The 21,403-nt window shown below is 51.4% G+C and overlaps 6 protein-coding genes and 1 non-coding gene across 7 annotated transcripts; 3 read left to right on the top strand and 4 right to left on the bottom strand.

The window, feature by feature from the left end:
• Positions 1-10,343: 10,343 nt before the first annotated feature.
• B0I36DRAFT_344631 (uncharacterized protein) lies at positions 10,344-10,679 on the bottom strand (the record flags this gene model as incomplete). The annotated part of the gene is made up of 1 exon (XM_046156284.1): positions 10,344-10,679. The coding sequence occupies one exon, from the start codon at positions 10,677-10,679 to the stop codon at positions 10,344-10,346; it is 336 nt and encodes a 111-aa protein (XP_046019037.1).
• Positions 10,680-11,361: 682 nt separating this feature from the next.
• B0I36DRAFT_t18 lies at positions 11,362-11,455 on the top strand. Its single transcript has one exon. It is a non-coding gene; the product is annotated as a tRNA-Phe (tRNA).
• Positions 11,456-12,894: 1,439 nt separating this feature from the next.
• B0I36DRAFT_311876 (uncharacterized protein) lies at positions 12,895-14,582 on the top strand. The gene has a single exon (XM_046152432.1). It carries the CDS (start codon positions 13,143-13,145, stop codon positions 14,280-14,282), a length of 1,140 nt encoding a protein of 379 aa, XP_046019036.1. The 5' UTR covers positions 12,895-13,142; the 3' UTR covers positions 14,283-14,582.
• B0I36DRAFT_311873 (uncharacterized protein) lies at positions 14,514-15,481 on the bottom strand. The gene is made up of 2 exons (XM_046152431.1): positions 15,215-15,481; positions 14,514-15,120 (listed from the first exon to the last, which is right to left on the bottom strand). The coding sequence occupies exons 1-2, from the start codon at positions 15,288-15,290 to the stop codon at positions 14,642-14,644; spliced, it is 555 nt and encodes a 184-aa protein (XP_046019035.1). The 5' UTR covers positions 15,291-15,481; the 3' UTR covers positions 14,514-14,641.
• A 120-nt stretch (positions 15,482-15,601) lies between these two features.
• B0I36DRAFT_311871 (uncharacterized protein) lies at positions 15,602-17,047 on the top strand. Its single transcript, XM_046152430.1, has 2 exons — positions 15,602-16,519; positions 16,609-17,047. The coding sequence occupies exons 1-2, from the start codon at positions 15,728-15,730 to the stop codon at positions 16,936-16,938; spliced, it is 1,122 nt and encodes a 373-aa protein (XP_046019034.1). The 5' UTR covers positions 15,602-15,727; the 3' UTR covers positions 16,939-17,047.
• B0I36DRAFT_311870 (HotDog domain-containing protein) lies at positions 17,048-19,036 on the bottom strand. The gene has a single exon (XM_046152429.1). The coding sequence runs from the start codon at positions 18,969-18,971 to the stop codon at positions 17,502-17,504; it is 1,470 nt and encodes a 489-aa protein (XP_046019033.1). The 5' UTR covers positions 18,972-19,036; the 3' UTR covers positions 17,048-17,501.
• Positions 19,037-21,153, bottom strand: B0I36DRAFT_379824 (uncharacterized protein). The gene is made up of 4 exons (XM_046160791.1): positions 21,004-21,153; positions 19,848-20,944; positions 19,658-19,770; positions 19,037-19,596 (listed from the first exon to the last, which is right to left on the bottom strand). Exons 1-4 carry the CDS (start codon positions 21,071-21,073, stop codon positions 19,287-19,289), a joined length of 1,590 nt encoding a protein of 529 aa, XP_046019032.1. The 5' UTR covers positions 21,074-21,153; the 3' UTR covers positions 19,037-19,286.
• Positions 21,154-21,403: the final 250 nt, after the last annotated feature.

The raw sequence follows: 21,403 nt of genomic DNA, 5'->3' as shown, positions 1-21,403 counted from the left end.
CAACATGATCCCACCTCTGCCCAAGCTGGCCTCCCCATCTGTTGAATATCATACATGATTTTTCCTAGAGCTTGGGCAGTAAGAAAAGAGAGCGCACAAAAATCACTCGAAGTCGCCTGGCACATAAACTGATGGTCGCTGTGAGCTGTATCTAAAACCTTTCATCGAGGGCAAATCCTAGTATACAAAGAGTCAACAGTGAGCAAAGACAGACTTGTCGCCGAATACCCAGGTATTGAACGACCACAGTCGCAGAGCCAAGAATGCCGCTGGGATATACGTGACATATAGTACAGCTATGGCTGAGGAGCATTTGTGGCTTTGCGAAAAATAAGTAGTCAATACGCGTTCAAGTCAATGTAAAAGATCAACTGCATGGATGCGGCCGCGGTCAAAGTAAAATTTTCTTAGCACTCCATATCAAGTTTATATATGCCATGCTGTTGGACCCATTCCCGTTAGGACCTCCATGAAGGCTACCATACTTGGAAAGTCTACGTGGTCCCGCGTATGCTGTTTGACATTACATATCTTAGCGTCCAAATAGGTGGAAGCGTACGACTTCGGCTCGTCAGGGTGTACATAGTGGCCCGAGTCATAATTGTCCCTCGCTACTTGATTATGGCGGAACCAAGACTTTCTTGATACGACGCCTCTTGGCCAGAGCCATACTATCTTGAAGAGAGCATTACGGGCACAATGGCGCCATCCTGCTCAGCTTCACTATACATAGTATCCGTAAACTAGACGATATTCACACCAAGCACAAGCGATATAAATCGTACGTTAAGATGGCTCTCTGTCTTATTCTCTTTATCTTATAAATAAGCCAGAACAACAACACACGGCTATCCTTCTCGCGCAGTCGAGGGGGAATCGGAAGGGTAACAAGTTGAATGAATTTTGAGATAATAGAAACTGCTTACCACTCACTGTCCCTTTGATTTTACACCGCTTCTACCTACGAAGTATTCAGAGGCATTTGTGACCAGGCATCTCAGATGATCAAGACTAACTTCGCCATTTCTGTTTACAGTGTTCTTGAGATGTCCAAGAGCCTAAATTCAGGTCCGGATAGCTGGCGTGTTCAAACGCACGACCCCGCCAGTTCTATATTGAAACTTCATCCATGATTTGGACCGGTTTTTTTTTTGTTCGATGCTTTTATGTCAAAACATGAGGAAGGAAGGGGTCCGCAATCGTAGGGGAGCTGCAACACGATGGGAGGAGGGTATCATTATGCGGATGCTGACGACGAATTCACCTACTACAGAGGATTTCATCAGTCAGGTGTTCGTTACCACTTAAACCGGCAGCGTAAGATTGCAAACTTGCTCAAACACTTGCTCTCTCTTGACGAAGCAAGCTAATTTCTTGTTACAGTTCTCCAACTCTTTAGAGGCATGGAATCTTCCCTTTCTTTCTTCTGATTTTCTCATACAGCATGAGCTACCCGTGTCGTAGAGGAGATGGAATATGCTTGCAACATGATTGAAGTGTTAGCTAGATAAGGAGGCATCATCACCTTCTGGTATAAACGCACTTCGTCGAGAGCGAACGTGGAGATTACGCTGTCAACTTGAGGATATAGAAAGGGGATCTAATGAACCTGCTCGCTGTAAACTAAGTAGGAAATGGAGCCATTGACTTACTTTAACGTATTCCATATCCACTAATATAGAAAACATGCTGACGTGTTTGTGGAACATGCGCAGTCCACTCTGGAGGGCAGGCAGTAGCGTTAAAAGGACGTTCATTCACAGAAACCTGGGGACAATGGTCATATGGGAACATAGGTCCGGGCCTAGCAGTCTAATAGGCACCTCGCTATGTTTACGTCAGGGCCATCTTAGCTTAGTCTCGAATTTGTGAACCTCAGGACTCAATACCACCATCTCACAAAACTGACATGAAGGTTATTTCTTGAAGTATTCCCTTCTCCGGACTCTTCTTAAGCGAGGATACTTCTACTGGGTCTGTTCTCAATTTGCCCTTCAAAGTACACTTAAGATGGACTAAAGTTGGATTGTAACACTTGCAAGTCGCATATTTTGGCCATCAGGACAAGTTTATTTTTAAGATACTATGTACATAACACATATGTATTTTGGGGTCGACCTTGTTTGCACAGCGGCATATCGTTACACCTGATTTGGGCTCTTGCCGCCTATTTCTCAAGACAAGCACTCTGACTCCCAACGAGCCACGAAAGCCAGTAGTACTATTATCATGTAGTGCATTTTGTCTGTGACACGTACTCTCACTTGTTATCTGTTCTCCTCAGCATACCAGAACTCATATTATATATGTGTTCAGCCTCAAACGTATGTCGCTGCGCTCTATATGCGACCATCCGAGTCCGCGAGAGTAATGAGCGGACAAGATGTGTTCCTCCATTACGCCGTGTGCACATGTTTCAGCTCATCTCTCGGTGGCCAATTTCACTGCTATATCATCATATTGCCTTCAGCCGTTTTGGTCATGTGATGTACAAAATTGGATCGATAGCCTCAGACCTAACGATCATTTTCAATATGTCGTCGGAACTGTCTATTACATACGATGTTTACTAGACCAAAACCGAGCTATCTGTCCCTTGATTTTCAATATTGCTACTATATACGCTGAATATCATTATGTCTCAATCAATAAAGCATGCTACTATTTCTAACGATTATTGAAATATCAGAGGAAGAATAAGCTAGAGCGGAGAGTAAGTACCACTAAGAAGCATTTCGGAAGTACTGAGCTCGTTTCTCTGACGAACAGAGCGATGGAAAACTAAACAATAGTGTTTGATTGCCTAATTGAGCCTTAGCGCGTTCGTTGCAGCTACCAACAGTGCTTCTGGCGGACGGCCGAGAGAATACGATCTCTGCCTATAGCATTATTATTATTATTATTAGTACGCGTTACCTATTCGGTTTCGCGAGCCTACAAATCTATCGTATAATAAACCGTGCCTAAGCCGGATGAAAAATATACGCTACGTATTCGGTACGCCTAAGCGGCGCCTGCGTTGCGTGGTTCCGTCGCGTATCACGAATGGCTCTCACCAGCCAGACGTTCTTTGGGTGAGGTTGGTCGCCTTCCTTCACACCTTCGAGCCTATGCGGTTCCTGGGCATATGCGATTCCTAGGGGCGTGTGCGCTTCGTCGGCGCTGCGCGGGCGCATCGCTGTCGGCGCTCTCTTTCCGGAGGTCGTCGTGTAAGTCGGCCTCAGTATCCGGGGCAACCAGTGGCAGGTGCTGCAGCACCCTACATATCGACGGCGGCATTGTCGTCGTCGTCGTGATTCCTTCTCTCCTCCTTCAAGCCATCGTCAACCTGTAAGCGTTCTTCGTCGGCCGCGCCGATGTCGCGCCGTTCCAGCGTCGTCGTCGAGGGCTTCGCGCTGACTTCGTTCGCAGCCACAGCAACAGCAGCAGCAACAGCAGCGATGGGTACGCTGCCTATAGCAATTCGTGACGATATTATCTAGCTGACCTAGCGGAGTAGAATTACACTTTCTAAACTAGTGGAGCCTGTCCCCCGGTGGATTTTCTCATTTTCACGGAATAAGTAGAGGATCTCTAATGCGAGTTAGACATTCATGTAGCGAGCTTGGCAGTTGTTAGTATGCATTTCATGGTTCTCCCTACTCCCCTTCAACCAGCATAACCTAGAGACCATAACTGAGCGGTCTGTAGAATGTAGAACAGAATTCTGATATATTCTCTTCATTGCCACGGTTTCAATCGAGGCTTAAATTTTTAGTTTGACTGTGGATCTCCGGCCAAAGTGACATAACCTTTATCAAATAGCATAGGAGTATTATCTTCCCAAGTGCTATTTATCTACTGCTCAGATGTGGGTAAGTGCCCGAGAAACTTGAACCAGTCTACTTACTTGATTGTAATTTAAATTAATGTATGTAACTTATTACACAATATCAACTAAATGATTTGGGCAGACAGTACATAGTCTAGGGCGAAGCCCGGCTTCTATCTTTTGGAACTTGACTATTGCACACGCTGAGATTAGTCTTTCATTCCGCACCTACGCTTAAACGCGAACAAGCTGTCAAATGGGACTGTCTTGTGAAATTCTCAGATCAGAATAATCCAGACTTCGATTCAAAGTTCGTAGCACTTCATTCATGAACGTCTTCAAGAGCTTGAAGTCTAGTTGATATTGTGCTGGACAAAATTGCCGAACGAAGATCAGTTCATCATTGGGAGAATACTAATAAATTAGTTTCACAGCCCTTGTGTATGAATTGGGATCGACTGAGTCTTTTTCGTGGAACGAGATGCAAACATCCAAATACAGGACGTTGTTTACAAAAGCTCAACTAATACAAAGTACGACATCACATGTGGCCAGATTTTTTCTATCACTACTATCTTTGCAGTCAATAGGCTTTGCCTAGGGGAGTTCTTCAATAGGTTGACGTGATTTTCAATATCAGAGTAGGGGCAGCGTAGTTGCACTCTTCTATGCTCCACATAAAACTGGAAAGAGGTAAGGGCATCGCGCATACGTTTCTTCCTAGCTCGCAAAGAAACCCGGGAATTGATATCATACAAGTTCCTGTAGTTTGGTCGTCGTTCTATTCTTAGAGTGACTCTGGCTTACGTGCGCAGTCGGATTCTATTGAATATCAACTTGTTAACTAACGAATTGACCGCTGCGTCCTATCTGGTACAATATGCTATCTGTTCCATGCCCCCAGTCCTAATAACGTTAAGTGCTAAGATACTGAAGTAGTCTGACGACCACTTATCAGCCTATTTATATAGTCTGATCTCGCTCATATATATGGTCGTGGAAGATGGCCCAATGTATTATTGGGGTCGGGCAGCACGAGACCCTCGGTAACGGCGCTGGAGCGGCGCTGGAGTGGCGCGATGTCGACGCGGCTGACATGTAACACTTTTGATTTGATAATGCCTTTCAAGAAAGAGGGAAGGAATCATAACGGCGACAATAATGCCGCCGTGTATTTGTAGGGTACTGCAGCCCCTATCGCTAATTGCCCCAGAGACCAATACCGACCGACATACACGATGGCCTACGGCTGAGAAGCGTCGCCACAGCCGCGTCCGCGCTACTTTGACGAAGAGAGTTCGCACCTCAGAGTCGCACTTTCCTGCGAACCATTCTGGCGTAGAGCCGGAGAGGGTAGCTGATTTTACCCAAAGAGCGTCTGGCTAGCGAGAGCTAGCTATTTATTATGCACGACGAAACCACCTAGCATATTTTTCCCATCGTGCTCCGGAATGGTTTACAGTCCGATGTATTTCTAGGCTCGCGAAACCTGAATAGGCAACGAGTACAAATGGTACTAATAGTAATCCATGATCTATATGATACGTCAGCAGTTGCTATTCACTATCGCCTCAACGCCGCCGTGTATCCTTTCAGTTACATCTTGTTAAGCCTGACAGCGAACATCTGTGGCTTGGTGGTACGTAACTATATTTTCCAGCACGACTATCTTCATGCTAACTAACCGATTGCCATCCTAGTAGTTCTCTTCAATTCTATTTAAACACGCAGTAGAGGGAGACCGCTTCTAATGGGGTCATGTTATCAGCACCCGCCAATCCCCTCGAGCATTGCGAGATTATACCCATGACGGCTGAATTCTATGACAGCGAAAGATGTCATGTGCTGATGATAACAGAAAATGCCCCCATCAAAAACCAATCAACCATCGCACCCAGCTTGATTTTGACAGTGCATTCCGAACTGTGACGAGGGGTCAGGAGTTCGTTTATCTTGACTAACCTCTAAACCCGTCTACTCATCTCGCAGACGAATTTCCACTATGCAGACAATAAGGGTAGGATTTCCAAGGTTCATGGTCAACTGCATGGTACGGAGTGATAGCATTTGAGAAAATCCAGATACATAACGACCTGTCGGGGACTTTCGTACCTTATGATAACAAAGCAATGTTATCGGGTCAGATGGCTACAAACGATCGCAACATTTGAAGCTGCCAATCCACTAAGGGGTCTTCTGCCAAACTGCCGAACAATTGGCGCCTCAGCCCCTAAGAATCAATCAAACGTGATGCTAGGGTGTCAGCTAGAGACCCGTCTGCATGGATACGCATCCGAATACAGAACAGGCTAGTCATCCTAACGACTCCGAAAAAACATTACTATTTAATGAAGCGTACTGGTTTGACAAAATTCCAGGAGTTCGTCACAGGGAAGCGAACCAGTGGGATCAGATTAACTCATTGCGGGACAGCGGGAAAATAGTCTTTATATAGGGCTGTGGCTGTTCTGCCATAAATTGCGCTGCCCCGAGTTTGGTCTTAGACGGAGGGAGTATGTGCCCAGAACGAACCGGGGATGAGACGTCCGGGGGAAGCAAAATTGCCGTAATGTAGTGAGTGTAGTCAGCACGTCTAGCTCACAAAAAACAAGCCTTCTTCTCAGCCTCTGATACGACGGAGCGCTCTTTAGTAGTTAGCGGCTTAACAGAGTCTTTCCAAAGGAAATTCTGCACAGGTCCGAGAACATGTCCACTGTCATTCAGCGTGCCTTCGTTCCTTATTGTTATTAGACCACTTGTTGAGTGCATCCTGTTAAACATTGACTTAAAGCTACAATACACCCGTGGTCAGAGCAACTTGAAAGAAAAGCCCAAGTATACAACTAACCCAAGTATACAACTATTATAAAGATGCTTAATGAAGTAGATCTAACCAATTGCCAGCGCCTTGACGCCAAGGATACTTTGTACACGGCTGAGTTAAGGTCCTCCTGATATTAGACCTACTGTCAAACAGTCAAGATGATGGCGAGAATTATGTTAGCTGCCAGCAGAAGATCATTCGAAACCATTGTAGCGTCTCGTTTCTATGTTTTCAGCATCTCACACAGCGACTCAATACACGACGAAAACAACCGATCAGTGCTACGGAACTCGTTTCATTTCTTGAAATGTCTTGTACCACGGTAAAATCCATCGGCAGTTCGGACTTTCCACCTGCCCGAGTAGCTTTGCCGGTCGCCTTTATGTATTATCATAATGGACAGTCAAACAGCGTCTACGGAGCTATTGACGCAGACAATGAATGAAATTACAGCGCAATATAAAGAGCAACGTACAAGAAAGCACTAGCTAGAGCACTAGCGCGCGAGTCGGGCAATATAGAAATGGTAATATTAGAATTCGTTACTCTATGGTAACCACCCCCCATGCACAATATTCCGGCATGGTCGCTTTAGCTTCTAGCACAACGTAATTGACTATCACTATTCTTGGTAGGACAGTCTATATATAGTATCTCAGTATACATAGCCAGAGTAGGTAATACAACAAGGAGGAGTGCAGCGCACAGCCTTCTGCTTATTCACGAAAATCCAGATTAATATAAGCAGGAGTTCCAGGTTGATAACTTATGGAGTTCTTATTAACAAACTGACTAGCAAAGCTTTAAGCGGGAGAGAACTCACATCTTCCAAGCAGTGACACAGATGCAAAGACGAGAGACCTGGGCGTCCGTGTCATTTTCATAAGCCATGACACCAGTACAGTCTGTCCCCCAACCGACTTGCATGCAATACTCCATATCTTAGCTTTCTCCAGTAACGAAGCAGATTGAGCACGTGAATTAATGAAGGGAATTGCAGGTGGGGTGAACACAGTCTGTTTCCTGCCTTCTCATATCTGATTTTGTTCTCGTCTTCCGGTCATAATATATGGCCAATCATATACCATGTTTCAATTTTCGAAATATACAAATCTACGGGTCACAGGTAGAAGTCGTGCCCCGTCGGTACTGAAAATTCTGCCAGGAGCCGTGATTTGGTGTCTCAAAAATAATCGACCCCGCGCCGTCAGCAGCGCAGCAAGCCCCCTTAAACACAAATGCCGTAGTCACCACCTACGGCGAAAGTATTCCTCGCAAAATCTTTTCCGGTCGAGCTAGGCCCCTACGCGAAACTAGGATTCAAAAGTACATTTGCTGTACCCTTGGAATCTGAAGACAAGGGAGCAAAACCCGTAAGGGCCGCGTATCAGAACTCCATGAGCCCCTTCAAACACAGTGTACTGTGAAACCCACGTGCACCAAAGACTCCAAATCTTCCAAACCTTAATTTCGCTCCGCTCGTCCAGCCACCTATATATGTAGATGGAAAGAACATAACTTTGTCTTGAGATAGGGCTGGTTTGTTGTGACGGAGAAGTCTCAAATCGTACCATAACGTATACAGAAGTATCCTGCTAAGTGTCTAAAGCTTACGAAGTTCTTGACAACTGCTCCAGGCTTGCTAGCTTACTTTCACCTTCGACATCGTATGCTCCATATGTATTTTTAGCACGTGAGCCCAGTTGGCTTTCATTGTGTCGACCTTACACTTTCTTCCATCCACAGCGACTTAATGGGATTTGTGCTATTGTCATTTGACGATGATAAGACTCGTATGCAAATTACGATCACCTTATGTAGGCAGACTGCACATGGGGGATGCAACGAACAACCTGCAGGTAGTGAGGGAAACATATTCGTACTTATGCCCAATCCGCGTTAGTCCGAGTATGGTCGATACCGTCAACCTCTCCCAGTTTGGTAGTTGCACCATTTATTGTTGGTATTGGCAGCAACAAAACTTGATGAGACATTCTCGGAAGCCAGCTACGGGCTCATGATCGCTCCATATCCCGAGAGAGCAGACCCCACGACCCAAGCTTGATTTGCGCGCTGACAACGAATTCGTGACGGGAGGCCGTAGGGTATTGCGCTACATGGAGAAGTAAGTGACTGGGCGCATTAGCGAGTGGTAATGGTACGGGCGGAAGAGGCACGAGGCTATCTTTGGACAGAACCATGCTGCCTTAGGATTGGTGCAGCTCGCCAGCGATTATCATATGGTGTAGCTTACGAAAGAAACACCAAGCCCGTCCGCCTCTGTCGCCCAAGCACAATCCTTGGGCTATTGATGGATGCTCGGAGATGAAAAGTGAAAAGCCATTCCAGCTGGAACATCTCACAACAAGGCATGCCTTGAAGAGGTCGTCGGGGTCGTTGGGATATAATGCACAGGTAAGGATGTTTAACCTCCCCGGGAACTGTTGGCGGTCTTTGTACGAGAGGCAGCCGAGGCATTACATATACTTGCTCCTCTGCAGTGGAGTAACGTACTACCGAATACACGCATTCATATGTTCCAGGTCTTGCCAGTATGCTTCCGTGCTCTGGGGACGTTCTCATGCGGTTGCATCTCGTATGGGCTGAGATAGCCAGGCAGAATTGCACTTATATAGTGTTATCAGCACAGGTTGCTTGCTGACTTCACGAATGATAACAGACGAGACGATGCTTAGGTGATGGCTCAGTCCATGTGCAACGGCGGACTCTGCTATTCGAGGTTACCGACTTCTGCCTGGTTGGCTTCTATGCACGTATGACGAGTAATGGGAGCTGGCAGCGCTGGGGGCGCTCGACACCTGGCAAGTGGGATATCGCAGCGTTATGTTCAAAGCGCCGGGATTATCGTTGGACTTGGCACATTATCGCCAGGTGCTCACATATGCAATGGTAAAGGCCCAGTCTAAGTTACCAGAGATCCTCAAAAGAAGCCGGTGATTTGGATGCCATACAGAAAATCCAGAAGGGTTTGGGAGCTCGGGCAAAAGTGAAGCAGGGACCATACAACGCGAGCGGCCAAGCCATTGTAAACTCAAGGCCTACCGAATAGATAGATTTGAAACTAATAGAGCCAAAGTCGATGCGAAAGAACCAAATCCTGGTATCGGCACATGGGGTATCACTTGCACGATTGGCGAAGCAGCCAACCAGAGAGGGTGACGTTACAGCAGACAAGTTAGGAAGCGCTATGACAGACAAACAAGTGGTCACAGAACTCTCAAAGGATGCTCCACTCGGCACAGTGGTTTGGCACCTGTCGAAGGACGCGATTATCCTACTGCAACTGGTTCGGACAGAAGTTGGCCTCGGGTCTACAAAAAGCTGCCAGCAAACGAGAACGACCTAGAAGTGGATGATCTACAAGAGGTAGCATAGGCCTTGGCTAGAGGTACAGGACGAAGGGTTTATAGACTTGTCAAGTGGAAAAGAGGTTCCGGCTTTCCCGTATGCGAATCGCAAAATTCAGGACTGATCGTGAGGTCACGATATACATTGTTGTTTCGAGGGAGGTTGTGAAGGCAGGCGCCAACCAAGGACTGGTCAGATGATCAGGGAATGTCATCTCATCATTTTGGCCGCGTGCCCGTAGTTAGCATTTTGCAGTCATTCCAAAGGTCAATGACAAGCCATCACAAATTGGGAGCACTTGCATCGAGGAGTGCTGAGGATTCCTTGCTGAGTACACTGCTACGACGTGGCCATGGAGCTAAGAACCGTGGGGCTTGGGATATCCAGGATGCCATCGTTGAAATGGACCATGACTTGAGCTCTCTGGTGAGAGTCGGGTGGCCAGCTACGATGCTTACGTTGCTGGCCTGGACGGATGGCGCCATGAGACAATATTCGGGCTTGATCGTACTCCGCCAGAACTGCTTGTTGTGGCGACCACGAAACTGCCAAACGGGGTGTGCCGCATGTGAAATCGCCGCTCAAGTGAGGCTCCTGTGAAACCGCTGAGAATGCATGCGCTGACATAGCCCTTCCATTGGGGTGCTGTGACATGAAGCTATTATGTAGTGACATATTGGAGTTGGGAAGGCGACCGCCATCCCTTAGTGAAACGAGCACTCGATAAGCAATATGCAGTCGAGTTCCTTGACTTGCTCATACACATACCAAGAGGGTCAGGCCAACCATTTATGGCGTCGATCCCACTCCAATGACGCTGTGGTCCGGAAGTGATGGGTGTCTAAACCCTCAGCAAGTATCGGTGTCCACCATGTGACCTTCGTCGCAATTTCAATGGGCAGTTGCCTCCCACCGACACCAGCAAAGAGAAGAGCAATTACATTCAAGTTTATTTGGGAGTAGCAGGTGTCAGGTGAGATATCGTCCATACAGTTGGCGTGAGGCCCATCCTATAGGACATCTCCCTTTTTCAAGATGCAATGTTCTCGCCTCCTTAGACTCTGGTCAGCTTGCACCCGATGCATCAATCTTCGCAAGGATAATGTGCTCGTGCATCCTGCGGTGCACTTCAGAGCTTGGATAAATCTCAAGCAACATTTTCAACATCCACAAGCGGGGAGAGCTCAGTTGAGAGAGCGTCAAGTCGAATCCGGCACCTCGGTTCTTACGAATATAACAGACATGTATGGTAGCACCTAACGGGTCCATCGTGATAATCAGTAGTTGTCGTGCTGAGTGCGCTCGTCGCGATATAACCAAATCGAAGTTGTCAGTTTCCTCCACCAATCACAAGCCTGCGGGGATAGCTCAGCTGGGAGAGCGTCAGACTGAAGTCAATACTTTGGTAACTATTTATCTGAAGGCCCCGTGTTCGATCCACGGTCACCGCATAATCCAAGCATGGGAGAACACTCGTGATTTACTTTTTGCATTGCACGAGTCCTGGTCGAGCTTGCTACATCCCTGTTAGAGCCCCTTGGTGTACGTGCGTCTCTGGTGGTGAAGTAATGAGAAACCAACTAGGTAGGCCTCGAGTTCGCTCGTATGGGAAGAGTTGTCTGTTGACTAAGATGGTACTTTGTTGGAACGTCTCCAAAGTAGCCGCAGTCCCGTCCTGCAGTTGGTATACCGTTGCTTTTTTTCTGGAGGTTCCCGTCTTGCTGATGTGACTGGTAAGTACCAACTTGCGATACTGGAGAGCAACATTTGCAAGCTTGGTGTGGACAGCAGACATGGGCACACTTTATAGTACACCGCAGAGGAGCTGTGTCGGTTCAAAGTGGAACATCTACAAAGTCTCTGGAGGTTGCGACGCCCCTCCATCACCAACTTTGCGGGACTGACTACACCGAAACGCACGATTACGGGCAAGGTCGTGTGTTCGACTTACATTCACAGCATTCCTTTTGCTCTTCAAGCAGACCTGCTGGAAAATGTTGTGGTTGATTATCGTGAAGATTTTTGACTGCGGGTCGTGGTGTGTTGTGATGATTGTATGAGTGTATGTGTATTACATAAGCCGGGACGGGGCTTGTGGGTATTGCTATCAAGGTACCTAGGTAGTCCTGTCAGTGTGCTGCCGAGACTCTGGACACTGCAAACTGGACGTGGCAACATGACGGAAGTTGTGTCTGAGGATATGCGGACCTAGACAGCCTAATGTCTCCACATAGACACCAACGCTAAGGCCAAGGGCCGCTGGCCAACTACGCGAGACTTGTGCCACTGCAGCATGTGTTGGACGGTTGGGCACTGGCTCGTGCTGGGCAGCACTTGAGCTCTTTGATGCAGATGCTGTGCAGCGCAAGAGCCGTGCCCGGGCGGGAGCGGTGAAGGCAACTGCAGGATCTTGATTGGGCGGTCGACCTGTTTGTTCTTTTGACTTTGTGCTTTGGTGGCTGCTACGGTCGCTGCGAGTAAGGCAGCACGTGGAGTGTTGATGATGAATGTGCCGTGCGTGAGTGGTAGCAAGGATCAAGGGGGATGGCCTGGCATTCTCCGTTGCAGCCCACAATGATGCATGCCTGAGTGCGAACCCCACCTTGCCCAGGCCGGCGCCTCGTCAAAGTGTCATGACCAAGAATGTCGCCTCTCTGTCCTGGATGAGAGCCGCACCGACGACTGTGTCTAGGCACCATTCCTGTCACCAGATCAGTTGCAATCGAATATATAGGATCAGCATCTCAAGGGCCTTGTTTCCCCGATGAACAGCGTGCGGCTCGAGTGAACCAAGCTAGTCGGTGCGTTGGCCAACTATCGGCAGGGAGCCCCGCGTTCCTGGCTGGCGTGCCGTTCGTCATGCGTGGAGGGATGGGCCCTTGATTTTTTTTGTTGCTCCAGCCGGGATCGGCCTCCTGTGAGTCTGCCCCAGCACAACACCGGGTCTCGCCAGGCACACACACGTTTGAACTGCTTCTCACTCCCATCCAGCCACGCCTTGTATTTATGCCACACGCGCTCCGGATCCTGCTTGTCAGCTTCGTTTCCTCTGCGCACAAAGAGTCGTGCCCTCATTTTTCACCCGCCGCCTAAAAGACTGCAGTGACTCACAACCGACATATCCTCACTACCCGCACCATGCCAGGAGTCGATTTGGCGCCCCTCCGGGCTGACGATACCCGTGTCCTTGGCCAGGACCCCTTGATCCCTCCTGCGCTGCTCATGTCGGAGATCCCCATCTCGTCTGCATCTCTGGAAACCGTCGTCAAGGGCCGCCGCGATGCGGCCGACATCATCATGGGGCGCAGTGACCGCCTGCTTGTCATCGTCGGTCCCTGCTCGATCCACGATCCTGCCATGGCCACAGACTACATGAACCGTCTCAAGGCGGTGGCGGACCGCCTCTCCGAAGACCTCTGCATCGTCATGCGCGCTTATCTCGAGAAGCCTCGCACGACTGTTGGCTGGAAGGGCCTCATCAACGACCCGGACATTGACAACAGCTTCCAGATCAACAAGGGTCTGCGTCTCTCACGCCAGATGTTTGCGGATCTCACCAACGCTGGCATGCCCATTGCGAGCGAGATGCTCGACACCATCTCCCCACAGTTCCTGGCCGACTTCATCTCTGTCGGTGCCATTGGCGCCCGCACCACCGAGTCTCAGCTGCACCGCGAGCTAGCCTCCGGCCTTTCGTTCCCCATCGGCTTCAAGAACGGTACCGACGGCAGCCTCGGCGTTGCCATTGACGCCATTGGCGCCGCTGCCGCCCGCCACCACTTCATGGGTGTCACCAAGCAGGGCCTTGCCGCCATCACCCGCACCGCTGGCAACGAGCACGGCTTTGTCATCCTCCGTGGCGGCACGCGTGGCACAAACTATGACCGCGAGAGCGTCAAGGGCGCCAAGGAGGTCCTTGCCAAGAAGGGCCAAAAGATGGCCATCATGATTGACTGTTCACACGGCAACTCCAACAAGGACCACAAGAACCAGCCAAAGGTGGCTGCCGACATTGGCGCCCAGCTCCGCGATGGCGAGTCTGCCATCATCGGTGTCATGATTGAGTCCAACATCAACGAGGGCAACCAGAAGGTCCCAGCCGAGGGCCGCTCTGCTCTTAAGCCCGGCGTCAGCATCACCGACGCATGCATCGATTGGGAGACCACCGTCACTGTCTTGGACGACCTTGCTGATGCCGTGCGTGCGCGCAGACAGAAGAATGGTGCTGTCGACAGCAATGTTGCCGACCACAAGGCCACGCTCCTGGAGGAGGACTAGGTGTCTCGCCAAGCAAAGGCATTGTAGATGGCACTCCAAACGGAGTAGACCTGCCCACTCTGCCCCTGTCCATTTTTTTCAGACCCCAAAAGTTTGTGTTTCAGGATCAATCTTCTGTCATCTTGAGCGGCAAAAACGATAACGAGGCGTTCTAGGGTGGGATATCTTTGGTTTCATGTGGATTGGTAGGGGACATCACCATCACGATCGATGAGAACAGCTCCTGATTGCTTGCAACCAGATAGGTGGAGATGTAAAGATAGTATAAGCAATACAATTGATGATTTCATCTCCCAGAAAGTGCGTCTCTATCTGCAGCGACGGAGGCCGGTAGCTAAACAGCGCACATCGTGTCACCATCATCGTATCCCCATGCTGCGAGACTCGGCGTCGTCTAGGGGCGCGTACGCGCCACGATTCTGGCTACTTGAGCCACCGGCGTCTCCTGCGATGGGCCGAGAGGGAACAGTTCCTGATGGTGACGTTCCCTTTTTCGCATCACGGTACTCAGAGAGCCTCTTGACGGCAGCCCATGCAAGAAGGCCAGTTGTACCGAGGATGAAGGCCCAAACGATAATCTCGTCCTTGCGGCTGTCCCGCTGAAAGCATGTCGCGACTGTGTCGCTCTCCTCGGCGTCCTTGCAGATTGGAAGATTGTGGGACAAGCAGAAGGCACGGGTGCACTGGGTGCACGAGGCAGAGGCAGAGCGCTCGGGAAGGTATTCGGCTTCGGCCTGCAGGTGGGTGCTACGGGAGGTTGATGACGACGAAGACTCGGGTCCGAGTTGGATGAGGGTGCTGTTCTTGAAGCAGGTGCATTTGCAGAACGTAGGCGCAGCTGAGGCGAACGGCCGTGTCAGTCATGGAACTTGCCAGCGAGAGGGAACTATGCCGGATGCGCACAGAGTCGACAGGACCATTTATTGACTCACCTGCCTGTGCCAAAGATGAACAAAGAGCCAGCAGGGCCAGGAGCAGCAGCCAAATCCCGTTGCTGGCGCGCGGCATGGTGGTGGTTGGACGGACTTGTGTGTTTGCGCAGGCGCAGGTGGCCAGGGCCCAGCCGCTGTGATGTTCAGGGAGCTGGCTGCGATCTGGGTAGTATGCCAGGAGAGCGTCCAGCGGCGGCTACCAGCATTCGGGGTACCTACACGTAGGTACTCGTCGATCCCAGGGGAGGTACTTTGGTGTGGCTTGTGGTCTACCTAGTGGAGAGAGGTCTCTGCCTGTGTGGCTCGTGCCCTCCCAATCCTCGGGACTCTTGAAGTACATGTGGACCTCAGAGGCCCGAGTCTCCAACGTACCTGGGCGGGCGATCTAGCTGCACGCGCACCCTCAAGAAAAAAAAGGCATAGTCAAAGTCGGCCCGTTGACTCGGAATTCCTAACCACCGCTAGCAACCACGCGGCCGCTCTGATAACCTCGATCACCGTACAGCCTCCGCTATGCGACGCATAGCACCGATCCGGCAGGCCGTTGGCCAACTTGCTGGCATCATCCCGACAACACAATCCACGATAGCGGGCACGCCAGCTTCACGGCAGGCACTGTCTTCTCCGCGCGCTCGCACATCGACACGGCGCACGACCGATTGCCTCTATACGGCGCAGCCGGCCTCCGTACGCTTCGTCTCTACGACATCTGCTAGGCACAACGAGGACAGCTTGCCCAAGAGCCTGGCGCCGGACCACGATGCGGCAGTAGGCGCCGACGTGCTTGCCCCGCTGGATAATACACATTATCGGTCACCGCCCGTGCCCTCGCAAGCTGAGCAGCCAGAAGCTGTATCCGACCCGACGTATGTCCCTGCCACTGTCGCGGATGGTCTCGAAACGATTGGAGGCCTCGGTGGCTGGTGGGATAAATCGGAAAATTACAAGCAGACCTTCGCCAGCTTCAAGCCACGGCGGAAGATCTCAGAGCCTGCAGCTTTACGCCTTGCTCTTCGCCGTGCTGTAGTCGAGGCTTTTGCATTGCGTAAAGCGGGGCTGGAAAGTCTTATGGTCAGCTCATGGCCCGTTGGTGGTCTCGAGCAGCAACGGCATGCTCTGTCTGTCACCGTGGGCCCGGAAGGCGACTTCACCGGCGACGTGCAGGCTGTCCTAGCCGACCTGCAGATCTTGGAGACCTCCGCCTGTGTGCCCCCGAGCGGAAAGTCATTATTGTCGGAAGCCGACAAGGTGGACGATTCCTTTTGGGATTCAATAGCGCTCCCCGATGACGGCATCAAATTCGCTGTAAGTTACCAATCTGTCTTCCTTGTCTATCGTCCGTCGTTGCACTTGTGTCAAATGAATGCTAACTAGACTCTACTTCCAATGAGCAGGTGCTTAAGCGATTTTTCCAACTGACGGGCCAACGCGTGCCAGACATCAACTTTGGTAGCGTTGTAAGTGCTCGCTCCGTCTTGACTATCGTTCAGCAACCGCCAAAGGCACAAACGTTGGCACAAGAAATCGAGGTCCGTCGGCCAGAGCTTTTCAGTGTGCCCAATATCACGTTTGCGGCCAAGAGAATCACTCGAGGCGATAAGGACAAGTCACTGGGCCGCTTCAAGGTAATCGAAGAGGAGCTCAAGAAGCGAGATCTGCCACTCGACGGACATGGCTTTGCGGACAAGAACAGGGAAATCCAACGTCACAATGGCGGAGTATAGTTCTCATCGTCTCGCGGATGCACGGTATTGTCAATTGAAGTCACTGCCGGCGCGCGAAAAGATATGTACCATACATGTAAATATACCTCATTTCCCCGCCTTTTTTTTTGGGGGGGGGGGGGGGGGGGAGGCGCTTTCTTGGTATCAGTGAATACACCCCGTCGGATTGAATGCGTCTCTTACGTGTCTGTAGCCCTGGTGACTTCTCCCAATGGAGCGTGAAAGCGAGTGGGAACCGTTGAATGTCCACGCCAGCTTTCCTCTCGTGCAAACCACTTTGAAGACTGGCAGGGTTTCATCAGCAAGCGTCCGGGGCCAGTGTACTAGAAGTGTCGCGCTTGCCGTTGCGGCGGATGAGTATAATGTTACGACTCTAAAATTGTGTGCGCAGCTGAGATCACCCTGTGGTTGACTCTGTCCGTGCAGTGTTGAGAAACACCAGCGGAAGCCAAGACTTCGTTTGAGTTCAGATTGGAGAATTAGGAAGAAGAAGGAGAACTTTCCCCGTGACGGCATGCATGCGAAACTCTTGCTACATTGGCGATGTCAGGTACGGGGCTTCTTCAGCCCATGATATTGCCATCAGACGCCACACCTTCGCGCTCCTCCTTGGACTGCGTGCTGTCTTGGCGATGCTGCACGTCACCCAAGCACACTCTTCGCCGGGCATCCACATACATCATGAACTCCTGATACGTATGTGGCAATACCTTGACGTCCTTAGGTACCGAGAAGGTGTAGTTGAATTGTCCCGTAGGCTTGGCAACGCCATGCTCGACGTCGCGGACTTTGCTATCCACTCGCACGTGAACCCGGGTCATTGGGTTCTCTGGGTCCGCTTGCTTGCCCTCGGATCCGTCCAGGTCGATCAATGGTGGATCCGTGTAGACAATGGTGGCAGTGAGATAGAGGACCGAGCCAACGGGGACAGGGTTGCGAAAAGTACACGGGTCCGCGCTTATGAAGGTAGGCCGGGCGTGGGCGAAGGAGGCCGCACAGCAAAATGCGAGCTCAAAAGTCTGCTTCATATGAAATCCCCCAAAAATCATGGTTTGATGGCGATTTCTATATTGCGGCTGCATGATGGAGGCATCAGAGATTTGTGTCTTGGACATGGCGATGACGTTGGAAGGTTGGCGAATCGGGTTGTTTGGATCGTGATAGGCAACCTGGCGGCGCCAGATGTTGTGGACGAGCTTGGACTCGTCGTCGTTGGGCTCTGTCTCAAGGAGGGATATTCGAGCTGCCTCCTTCTTAGCCTGAGATTTGGCCTCGCCCTGCTGAAAAATCTGCTCCTCTTCCGGGGTTTCGCATATGAGACGCGGGATGTTTGTGGGCTTCCTAGTGGCAGGATCGAGGGCGACCATAGTGAAGGTACAAGTAAGCAGCACATCTTCGGGCTTGCTGGGCTCGTTGTCAGGTCTGGCCTTGGCAACCTTGCAGGTGATCTCGACACTGCTGCGGCCTGTAGCGTAGGTCACCTGGCCGCTGTACTCTAGATCGCAGATTTCAGTCAGGGGGCGGGCGATGGTGACTCTGTCGAGAGCCGCAGTGACGGTGGTGACGCCGGGGCCGGTGTGTTTGTAGACGACGATACCAGAGAGCGCGTCGAGGTCCATGAGGATGGTCCCGAGCCGGATGTGGCCGCTTGAGTTGATGTACGAGTCAGACAGCCACGGATCCTGGCCCAATGGCAGCACGACGCGGTGGTAGCTGTCCTTCATCCGTTTCGGAGAGAGGTCTCGCTCTCGCGACACTTCATTGTCCTGGCTGCTGTTTGGGGCCTTGCCCTGTTGCTGCGCTTTGAAAGCCTCGATCCACGGTGTCGGCAGCCGATCGTCAATGAGACCACGGAAAACACCGTCGGTACGACACGGGGCCGATGTGCGCAGATGGCGACGATGAAGGGACTGCGTCAACCATGTGCTGTGCTGAGCCGATGGTGCCCTCAAACGCAGATGCCGAGGCGCCGCGGTGTAGGAAGTCCGCAAGAGCCGCGCGGCGGGCCCGGAACTCTGGATCGCATTGCTCATTGTTGCTGTGCCCTGATCACGGGTAATCTTGGTGTAGTTGGCGGTCGACGGGCAGGTCTTAAAGGCATGTGTTGACATCAACATGGCCGAGACAATATGTACGGGGCCCGGATCCGTGGTCCGGGTGGTTTCGGGTGTTCATGGGAGCCACAGGGGCCGGCGCGCGGTGATTGTGGTGGGGCTTCATGGGAAGCGGCAGCAACACTCCGACGTCACCCGTGGCGGATTAAGCACTTGCCCGCACAGCTGCCACTAAGTTTACTGCATACCACCACCACGACAGGGCATTAGGCGCAGTGGCGGTTTGTGCGTAGCTCATATCAGAGACACTGCTAGCCGAAGAAGGTGACCAAAGCTGTCACATTCGGCATACCACATCGAAAGCGCACGCTGGCCAGCGGTTCCAGCCTCGCGGGCGTCCAGGAGATCACCAATGGTCGTCAGCATCGAGCCAGACCGCGCCTCAATTTCTCGACGCTCCTCGCGCCACTCCGCCTCGCTTCTCGCTTCCCATAGTGCTTTGGGCGCAGGGAGGGGCATGTCTCGGCATCCTTGAAGTCCCGGGCACCATACCCCGTGACGGATGTCCACGACACGGCTGATGATGAACCACAAGCATGCCAGTCTGTGTTTGTAACAGTCTCACGTCAGTACATCAAGAGTAAAATCTGTGGGCATGCACTCACCTGCGACGCGTTTCGTCGTAAACCCATTCGGCCCACGAGGTATCACGCCACGGGTTCATCAGGAGCAAGATGCTTTCGAACTCGATCAGGTTTATCGATTTTATGGCAAGTAGCTGGTTGCATTTGGTCAATCATGGAACGCGGAGGGGTGAGGCTGCCAGGAAATGCGGCCCGGACGAGGATAGCGTACCTGGTGAACTTCTAAATCTTCTAAGCCGATGACAAGGCTTGGCGATTGGTCGTCCAGGGCACGCATCAGTACATAGATCAAATCTGCCTGGATCTGGCTGACAATGTCCATTTTGGACGAGATGTCAATATTGGCACGAAAAATGGCTTGCTGGGCACTGATCTTGGCCCAGACCTCCTGCCGCTCGCCTTGGGGAGACTGGATGAACAGCCTCGCAATTTCGGCACACTGCGAGAGAGCCTCTGGCAGAGTGGCAACAGAATCGCAATATTGGTGAATGATGGGCGGAAACGACTTGCGTCGCGTCATCATGAATGGGTAGGATCGCAGGCACTCCACGATGCCTCTGCTGCTGCTGTAGAAGATGGCATCATGGCGTACCAAATCCAATGGCCGCACATTGTGGCGAGGCTGTAGAGTGGGCGGTAGCCTGTAGCCATTTCCTGGGATCTGGTTCCGAGTCAGGCTGTGCAAGGCAGCACGTCGCTTCAGAAGATTCCCATCGTCGATCGAAAGCTGCGGCGTACAATGCGGCATGATCCGGCCTGGAAGTACGAGATCCTCGACCTTTAGTGAGGCACTGGTTGAATTAGGGCTGAAGCCCCGAATGGTGCAGCTTGCTGCAGAAGACATGCCAGGCAGGAGGGTGCCCATCATGATGAAAGCGGTGCTGGACACATTCTCGTTTTTCATAAGGGCATCGTAGAAAGTCTTGAGTTCGTCATAGCTGATTTCCTGGAATGCAAGCCTGGCCATGGCGGTAACTTCATCAGCAGGGAGAATCTCCGCCTTTCTCCACGCCAGGTCTGGTTCCAAGACCGTGCTTTGGAGACGCTGTGCTCCAGGCCCATGACTGTGCTGGATTGTAATGGGCGAGATCAGGTCAGACCCAGTAGGTGGTGGTGTTGTTGCCCCTGATACTGGCAAGCCACGCTGTTGGTAGTGGCAAGCGATGGCTCGCGCCGCGCAGCGTGTGCACGGGTGGCCGAACGAGCACTTGTGCTTGGCAGCGCTGCAGGCGAGGCAAGACCGCATGCGCTTACGAGGCCGCTTCTGGGCCTGCGAGCAATAGTTGACATGTCGCTTGTATGCCGGAGCTGCTCAGGCAGTCAGCAAGCAGGCCGCGCAGGGGTAAACACGGCAAGGCAGCACGAACTACTTGTGAAGGGCTTGCCGCAAATGGTGCAAGCGAGGGCGTTGGTGACGATCGAGCACTGGGGTTCCATGGCGATGGTGGCAGCAGGCGACGCGCTCGGGCAGATGGTCAGAGGACAGTTGGCGAAGTGCTGGGATGCTCTTGTGATGCATTCCCAGGCGCATGGAGAGTAGCGTACGAAACCGAGTTGTGAGATTATAATACAGTACTTCTGGGTGTCCCCCTTTGACTTCCAGTGGTTGCCATGCCTGACTAGCTACGGATGTACAGCGATTGGCCGCCTGCCCTGTCAGACGTGTCAGACAACGGGAACTCGGGGCCCCCGAGCGGCCAGCTCCACCACAGATGCACGCACAGTTCAGGCTGATCCCATTGCCGCGTGAATGAACGCTTTCCACAC

This window comes from Microdochium trichocladiopsis (genome assembly GCF_020744255.1).
Source record: "Microdochium trichocladiopsis strain MPI-CAGE-CH-0230 chromosome Unknown B0I36scaffold_1, whole genome shotgun sequence".
Classification (NCBI taxonomy): Eukaryota; Fungi; Ascomycota; class Sordariomycetes; order Xylariales; family Microdochiaceae; genus Microdochium; species Microdochium trichocladiopsis.
Note: the sequence above shows the minus strand (reverse complement) of the source record. Positions and strands in the feature narration are given on the sequence as shown.